Source organism: Propithecus coquereli, unplaced genomic scaffold (assembly GCF_000956105.1).
Source record: "Propithecus coquereli isolate 6110/MARCELLA unplaced genomic scaffold, Pcoq_1.0 Scaffold91, whole genome shotgun sequence".
NCBI lineage: Eukaryota > Metazoa > Chordata > Mammalia > Primates > Indriidae > Propithecus > Propithecus coquereli.
Genome location: NW_012155396.1, coordinates 4,377,991 through 4,387,258, shown reverse-complemented (window position 1 = coordinate 4,387,258; position 9,268 = coordinate 4,377,991). Strand labels below are relative to the sequence as shown.

At 42.3% G+C, this 9,268-nt stretch overlaps 1 protein-coding gene across 1 annotated transcript in view; it reads right to left on the bottom strand.

The window, feature by feature from the left end:
• AHCYL2 (adenosylhomocysteinase-like 2) overlaps nucleotides 1–7,825 on the bottom strand; it is a 218,102-nt gene extending 210,277 nt beyond the window's left edge. The window contains exon 1 of the mRNA XM_012664737.1: nucleotides 7,442–7,825. Within this exon, the coding sequence (XP_012520191.1) occupies nucleotides 7,442–7,804 (363 nt within the window). The 5' untranslated portion in view covers nucleotides 7,805–7,825. The remainder of the gene's footprint in view (nucleotides 1–7,441) is intronic.
• Between the last annotated feature and the right edge of the window lie 1,443 nt (nucleotides 7,826–9,268).

The window sequence follows — 9,268 nt, the reverse complement described above, 5'->3', positions numbered from 1 at the left end:
AAAAGAAAGGAAAGAAAGAATGGAAAGGAAGGAAGGAAGAGAAAGGAAGGAAGGAAGGAAGGAAAGAAAGAAAGAGAAAGAAAGAAAGAAAAGAAAGGAAAGAAAGAATGGAAAGGAAGGAAGGAAGGGAGAATAAGAAAGAAAGAGAAAGAAAAGAGAAAAAGAAAGAAAGAAAAAGAAAAGAAAGAAAGAAAGAAAAAGAATTTACAGAGAAAGGCTATGAGAGAGCTTTCACAGTGAAGAACTTGCTTCAGGACTACACAGCTAAAAACACCACCCAAAAGTACAGAATTGGCTTGGCAAAGATGTGATCGCTAATGCCAAGCAGGAGATGCTGCAGCTTGGTTTGCACCATTATATTTCTGGATACCAAGTGCCAATACTAACAACATTGCCACTGTCGCCCCATAATTAGATCTTGCTGCTAGAAGCTGACACTACATGGGGATTTGCTGATAATGTAGAGAACATAGTAGAAGAGTTTGGGGAGACTGAATCAGCTGAGAGGATGAAGTGAGTGGTAAAGGCATGAATATTAGGAAGATAATGGATGACAACATGTCCGGTAGTGACTGAAATGAACAAGGATGTGAGGCATGGTGGTTTAGGCCTTCTCTTGGAAGAGGGTAGATCCTGAGATCCAAAGTGGTCTTAGTAGCAGCTTACACAGACTTCACATGGGAGTTTGGTCAGAGCAGTAGGGGGTTGGCAGTGTGGCAAAGTCTCCTACTATTGCTACGAGCAGCTTCACAGGCAAAGCCTTGGGCAAGTTAATTAGAGTAACCTATCTAAAGGTAATTAGAGTACCTTTGAACCTATATTTTCTTATGGGTAAAATAAACATAAAACTACTCATCTGGTAAAGTTGTCATGAGAATGAAATGAGATGAGACAGAGAGACGTGTGGCACAGAGTTAAGTATTCAGTAAATGGTAGCCATTGTAAGTGTCACAAAGCCAAAAGAAGAGTTTCCAAGAAAACGCAGCCAATCTTTTAGAGTGATCAAAAGGGTTCACATTGGAGCACTGCAGGAGGTAAGTTTGTAGGGAAGATGAAGTCAGTTTAGTCTCAGGTTTGCAATACTCAGAAAGGCTTTAAGCAAAAGTCTTATAGTCAGAGTAACTCAACTAGCAGCTCTAGTACCATTCCTTAATATAAATTCTAAGCTAAGAACTAAGTGCCGCAAACTGATAGACCCTTGAAAAAAAGAACAGAAAATCACCAGCTACTAATTCAAGTGTCCAAGATGGAAAATGGCTAATTGAATTGTTGCAAAATACACCTGGGGGGTGGGGGGAAGGGAAACTAAAAATCATGCACATAGTATGTCTTACATTATTTAATTCGATCACAATAATTTTAGACTTAGGAACTGTTATAGAAGAAACTTCAATACACTGCTTTCTCCTCTGCTCTGCTCTCACCAAATCTTGGGTCACAGGTCATTCAGACTATAAAAAGCTCTTACACATTCCACAGAAATCTGATCAAGCTTACTAAACTTCTTGAGTGAATGGAATTTTAGCTCCTCTAATTGTGCCTACCACCTGAATACGATGATGGCAGGGCAGTGGATCAGGGCAACTGCCAAAATTGTTTTCCTCCCATCCGCCTCAGTTGCACTTCTCTGAGTTATTTAAACAAGAACTACCATTAAAGAAACTGCATATTCTTTATAAACTGAACTTGACAAAGGGTCTGAATAAACTACAATAAACTCTTTTTTCTTTCATTGTAGGAAAAAGGACCATTTTCAAGGAAATGGCATAATAGAGAAACTCACTTTCTCTTTTTCATGTACTATCCATTCCTTCAATTAACTGTACACTAAGAACCAAAATAATCTTCCTCGAGACATCAAACACACAACTGCAACTTCAGCCCTGAGCAGCCTCCTAAAATAGCTCTTAATGTTCAATCCTCCCCAGGTTTGAGAACAGAATTCACAAGTTACACAAATACAAAATAAGGGCTGCTTTCTCAGAAAATTCATATTCACAAAAACATATGGTAAGACCTTCGACCACTCAATAAAAAGAAACTGCCTATTAGTACAATTTTTTAAAAATCCACAAGAAATACAGATTAAGATTTAAAGGGTTCAATCTTGAATTTCAAACAGAAATGTATGAATTCAAAAGCAACAGACTTTGGGCTTTAGAGTCAAACACATTAGGGCTCTGTTAGCTCCATCACATTACTGTGTAACCTTGAGACAAATTCCTTAATCTCTCCAACCCTCAGTTTCCTCAATAAAACAAGGATAACACTACTAATCTCTGAGGGCTCTTAAAAGGAGTAAATAAAATAGTATATATTAAGTTCTAAGTACAATGCCTGGTACACAGCAGGAATATATAACAATATGCTTTTCCTTCTGCTTTACAACAGGTTTAAACAGAGATTGATTCATAGAGAAGGTGCGACTTAAAGGGGAAAAATGTTAGCTGAACAGGAAGGAGGAGTATATTTCTAAGGTACTCTCGATTTACTTGTAACTCTAAGGATAAATTTTTAAGATTATTAGTAAAGTATTAGGTCATTAAATATGAAATGTCCGATTTTGAATGAAAAATGTAGTTTATTATATCTCAAATAAGAAGCAATAAAATTAATCAAAGTATGTGCCTAAACTATCAACACAGTTTTGCCATCTTAACTGTAGCTTGTTTATGCCAGCAACAAAGAAGCCTGGAGAGTGAGCAGCGATGAAATCATGAAAGGCACCTTCCACATCTTGTTGAGAATTGAATATTTTTCTTTGCAAGAAGTGGTCCAAAGCCTGGAAAAAGTGGGAGTCAGTTGGTGCAAGGTTTGGTGAATAAGCTGGATGACAGAGTTTCCAAGTTCAGCTTCTGTAGTTTTATCACATTGTTTGCACAACATGTGGTCAAGTGCTGTCTTGCAAAAGGATTGGCCTGTCTCTACTGACTAATCTCAGCTGCTTAATTGCAAGTATCCTCATTTTGTCCAGCTGGTTGCAGTATACATCCTCTGTGATCAACTGACCAGGTTTCACGAAGCTGTAGTGGATGATAAAATTCTTGGACCACCAAACAGACACCATTAGCTTTTTTGGATGAATATTTGGTTTGACTGTGTTTCAGCACTTCATCTTTACCCACCCATTGTCCCGAACACTTGCGATTGTCAAAAAGAATCCATTTTTTCATCACATATAACAATACGGTGTAGAAATGGTTTGCCTTTATGTCATGACAGCAAAGAAAGGCAAGCTTTGAGACGATTTCTCTTCTGATGCTAGTTTAAGTCACGCAGAACCCATGTACCCAGCTTCTTTACCTTGCCCGTTTGTTTCAAATGGTCCAATATTGTTGGAATAGTAACATCAAACCTTGCTGCTAATTCACGTGTTGGTAGGATAGATTCGCTACCACTATAGCTTTCAGCTCATCATTATCCACCGTGGTCTCAGGTTACCCACGTGGTTCATTTTCAAGATTAAAATCACCAGAACGGAACTTCTCAAACCATCAATGTACTGTGTGTTCATTATTAGCCACATCCTTCCCAAATGCTTTGTTGATATTTCAAGATGTCTGTGCTGCACTGGTTGCAGTATGGAACTCATATTCAAAAATAACATGAATTTTTTACTTAATCATAGTTTCACAAAAATTGCTCTAAAAAAAATGTGAAAGATAATCACAAGCCAAAACATGAGTTTCCAGGACTAAGGATGTACTTCACAATAAAAATAAAACAAGTGTCAAAAGTGAAATGTCAGAGATATCAACTGTCAAACTTAAGGGAATCGGACATTTCATACTTAATAACCTAATACTAATGTGAAGCATCACTGATCTTGAAATCCTTCCTGTATAAGATGCTCTTCTTCTTCTCTTCTAATTTTACAGTTTTTAAAGATTCTACATTTGTATAATTTTCTCCTGTCCTCTTCCTAAAGCCCTGACTCAGACTCTCCTTATTTTAGTCTTGGGATGACCTAAGCCTTAGCCAGACAGACACACCTTAGAGTTCCCTATAAAAGACTTCTGGCAGAAGTCAGAACCCAGCATTTAAGAAGTTAGAATCAGTGGGTTTAAGTCCTACCTCTGCCACTTTCTAGATGTATAACCTTGGGCAAGGTACTTAACCTCTCTGGACCTCATTTCCTCATTTGTAAAACAGAGATAATGCCGCCTACAGAAACACCTATGACAACTCCTGGCACATAAAAGGCCAATTAATGGTAACTATCATTAAAGTCCAACTGCCAATTGCCTTACTTTCAAGGCTGTACTTTTCTAACTGGCAAAAGGAGTCATACTACTCCCACATTCCCATGCCTATATCCAAAACATTCCATTTCAGTAATCTATAATTAACCAAATCAAAAGCTTAAAACAATTCTGGGCAAGAAAGTGCTAACATGGCTCAACTCATTCTCTCTTGACAGCAACAAAGCCAGTGCAAGGTGGATACGTTTGCCAAAAGCAATAAAGAGTCTGTTTGAACATGGTCATTACTGATACTGACGTAAGCACAAACTAGTTGAGGTTCTCAGGCTTGCAGTCTTACTGTCAGGAAGTTTTAACTTTTCTGAAATAAATCCTCTCTTGTCTTGTTTTCCCTGCTGTACTCCAACACCCCTATCACCTATTTTCAAGAACACAGGGAAGAAATAAGTCCTCTCAACTACTGCTACCGCATTCACTGTGGAACTTATCTTCCCATTACACAAATTACTTCTTACAGAGATTTTTGGTTTACTGGGTTCAGTTAAGGTCAGTTTATGAAGAAGGACATTATATATAAATATATCATAGCCACAATGACAAGATCTAGCCTCAGAGCACCACAAGTTACAGGATGGAGTGGAGGTAGGTGCCAAAGATAAGATGTGACTGAGTAACCTGCACACCATATGTTCATTCTTATTAACTATTGCACTTGAGAATTCTGGCTCTTGTAAAAATTTCATTTCCCTTGTATGGCTGAGCAGAGTAACAGAACTAGGAAAACTGATGACAGATACATCAATGGAGCAAGAGAAACCATCAATGGAAATGTGACTTAAAGAAGTTTGTATATGACAGAAAACAAAAGCAACAGTCACCAATTTCATAGCCAAAGGTAGCTATTTCAATACTAGTATCCCTAGGCCCTTCATATGGTGTAACAAAAACAGAAGTGAGTCAAGGTCAGAATGATGATTTAGACAATCTAAGAATCAACAAAGGTTAACAAATCAAAATGTCTCACTGCAGTCCTTTGGTGAGGTGACTTTCAACTTGGGGAAAGAAGGGCAATCTTGGGTACTTATTTTCATTTAGCCAATCAATATTGAGAAAGTTAAAGATTCTGCCCCCAAAACTCAACCTAATGTCCTTCGTTTTGTCATCCAGCTGTATCCTTACCCAGAGCTTCACCTACTTTAACTTTCAACAGAGAAGTTGTTTTTTGGTGCAATTAACATTGTAAGGCAAGCTCAGCCCTGTCTTCTATAGCCTTGAGGCTGCTGAGTAAATCATGGATCATATATTTTGATGCTGAAAAAACAGGAAGAAGGTGGTTCAGCGACAAGGAAAATGGTCAAGAAGTACATCCAAGATTAAGAAAAACAGGCTCTGGTATGCTGGCCTGTGATTTTTTTAACTTCTTTATATAGAATCTATTGAATTGTGTGTACCTTTCAGAGAAGAACATGGTGACATGTACTTAAGCGACGATGGGAGAAATAAAAAAATAAATTCTTCATAATAATAATAGTTATTTCTTAAGACCCTACTATATGTGCCAAGTTCAATGCTAATTTACAAATATTTCTAATCCCCAATCATAATTAGTATTCTCATTTTATAGAAGAAACTGCTTTGTAGAATTTGGAAATTACCCAAAAATTAGTGGGGGTACTGAGATTCAAACCCAGGCCTGCCTGACTGTAAACCTCATGCCATAAAAGCAATTTGTTAAACACTTTTACCCTCAAGAGATCTAATCAAATTACAGATTTTAGACAAAAACATTCCTGATCACAAGAAAAAAACATGATCAACTATAAAGCATCTCAAATAGTCAGAAATATGCTTCATATTTCCAGACTCATATCTGGGAACTACCAGCACTGGTCCTGGTGCTGCCTCTTCCTACTGTAATTCCTCCCAGAGAAGTTTCATACTGCAAATGATAAGGACACTGTCATAAAGCATTGTCATACAAATTCCCTCAGTCTTGCCTCTGACATCTTTTATCACCTATATTTGGGTAGTTAGAATTAAAGTATTATCTGCTATATCTTAATCATGAGGCTGTTATAACAAAAAGTTAGGGTAGGTCCAAGATTCCAATTCAGCTGAGTCCTATACAGTAAAACCAATGCAGACTTCACATCCCTTTATTGCTGTTCTGATAAAGCAATTAAAAATCACAATAATTTAAAAAAAAGACATAAATCACTGTGTTCATATTGAGCCTAGGAAATGACAGCCATATTCCCTTTTTATACGACCCACATCTCTGTCTTTTTTCAATATTTATCCCTTTTTTTTTCCTGTGCTGATTTTGCTTTAAGAGGGAAAGAGAGACACACCATGGATAGCCAATGTACGGTTAATACCAGGGTGTCATACCTCGAGGCACACTTACTCCTTGGTGTTGTGAGACCTCCTCAAAACTATGTCTGAAAGAAACTGACACCTGAGACAGAAAGCCCCGCAATGACTGCCTTTCCCAAAAGGAGCAGCATTTTTTCCTAAGGCTTTCATACTATAATAAAGGGACCAATAAAACATTCTCTTCGTACACAGTCTAATAATCATGGTAACCAACTACGGAGCAGGAAGGACCAACCTCTTAAGATAAAAGAGTAAAGAGAATCTCTCCATTAATCCTTCTACATTCAGAGAAGACAGACTATTGCAGTAACTAGAAATGAAAGGCACAGCATCAGCACTGCTCTGTGGAAGCGGTTGGCCACAGAAAGGGAGAAAGTCATCAACTGTACAGAAACCAGACAACTCTGAGGATTTCAATGCAAGACAACTACTGCTTACTCGTTCTATAAGTAGAAAAGATCTTTTCACTCTTATTGCCGGGAGAACTGCAGTAAGCGGTAAAGTTTTTCTATGCCACTGGGGTCTTCTCCCCGAATAATACGGAAAATAACATAGGGGAATGTGCTGGCGGAGCGGGACGTAGTATTAGGTGCCTCTCCTGCCCTGCCTATTCCAAGTAGTAGAGGAGAGCGCTACCTCCATGTTATTCATAGCGAAGTACGGCCGTGCAACCTGCAGTCTCCGCTCCCCAACACTGGGGGCCCGTGGGGGCATCTCTGAGAAAGTGGGTTTGAGGGGACAAGGGGCCTCTCTGCTCCTGTGAGAAGGGAGGGCATAGAGGGTGGTGCCGCTGTGCGGAGAGGATCTGCGGTTCCCCTCCCTCCCTCCTTTCCTCTCCTCGAGAGGCAGCCCGGCCCCAATACCTTCTTGACTGTGCGCGGCGCCTCGGTGACGGTGCCGTCGGGGCTGACGAGGCCCTCGCCGCCGTCGCGGTGCCGCTGGTGCTGGTGATGCGGGTCGCTCCGCTTCATGGCCGACGCTTGAGGCACCTTCCCGGCGGCAGGGCTGAGAGCGGCGGCGGGCCCCGAGCCAGGGCCAGGAGCCGGGGGCCGCTCCGCGGCGGGAGCTGGAGCCTCAGGGTCTCCGCCGCCCGCCGGGGGGGCCATGGCGCCCACGGCCGCCGTGCTCAGTCCTAGTTGCGGCTCCGCCTCGGAGGGGCTCAGGTCCTTCAGCTCCACCTCAGGTACCTTGGCAGGAGCCGCTGCTGACACAACCTGCACCGACATCACCGCCTCTGCTGCAACCGCCGGCTCAGACTCCTGATCCTGCTCTTGCTCGGCCCCGCCTCCCGCTTCCCATCCCCTTCCCTCCCCCATTCCCCCACTCCTCCCCTCCATCGCCTCCGCTCCCACCCCCTTCCTCCGCCCGCCAGCTCCGGCCTCTCCAGCCCCGCCCCGCCCCACCCCACCACGGTCTGGTCCGGCTCGCGCGCGAGGCGCCACGGTACCTGTAGTGCGCTTGCTCCGGGCCGCACGCGGCCAGAAGACCGTGGGACCTCAGCCCCCGACGTACACTGCGAGCCGCGGGGCCTCCTGGGAGTTGTAGTCTCTTTCCGCCTTTCCTCCGGAAAGTGGGAATCTTTCGCGGAGAGGGATCTGTAGGGCCGGCGACTAAGGGGAACAGTGAGGCTAGGTGACACGAGGGAGGAGATGAGGAAGAGAAAGTCTCCAGGGGAGTTGTGATTTCCCCGGAGGGAACGCCAGAAACCTCAGGGGTGGGAAAGTGGAGGAGGAACGACTGGTTACCCCGACAGCGTGACTTTCCTCCGAGTGGGCACGTCCTCGATCACGTGAGCGGACATTTAAAGGAGAAGCGGCGGCTCCAGGCTTAACGAGGCATGATTTTTACTTTGTGAAATCGGGACCCTAACACCTTTCCAAATTTTAATGGCTTTGTTTTTAGAAGGAATAAAATAATACCTTGCCTACTGTGACGATTTCTGGCACATGCTAGGTTTGGAAGCTAAAATCAGCCCCAAAAGAAGTTAGGTATCACTAGGTGCTGCGGTCCCCAACGTTTTTGGCAACAGGGACCGGTTTCATGGAAGACAGGTTTTTTTTTGGGGGGGGCGAGGGATGGTTTGGGGATGATTCAAGTGCATTATAATTAGTGTACAGTCAAACCTCTCTGCTAATGATAATCTATTTGCAGCAGATCCCCAGCGCTAGCATCACTGCCTCAACTCCACTTCAGATCATCAGGCATTAGATTCTCACAAGGAGCGTGCAACCTGGATCCCTCCCATGAGAAGTTTACACTAGGGTTCTTGCTCCTAGGAGAATCTAATGCCTCCACTGATCTAACAGGAGGTGGAGCTTATGTGGTGATGCGAGCGATGGCAAGCGGCTGCATATACAGATGAAGCTTCCTTCTCTTGCCCGCCGTTCACCACCTGCTGTGCGGCCTGGTTCCTAACAGGCTACTGAAGGTACCCGTCCAAGACCCGTCTGGCCAGGGGGTTGGGGACCAAACTAGGTGGAAATTCGAGGGCTGAGAAATTACATGTTACATTAAACAAGGCCAAATTTTTTGACGTATAATTCTGCTAGGGCAATAATCTGAAATTCAGATACGTATATAAGCATAGAGGAATATTAAGTAAAATATGAATAATGATTTTCCTAAGTGATGGGATTTCGGGTGATTTTTACTTTCCTGTATTATTTTTAAATTTTTACATTTATTTTAGC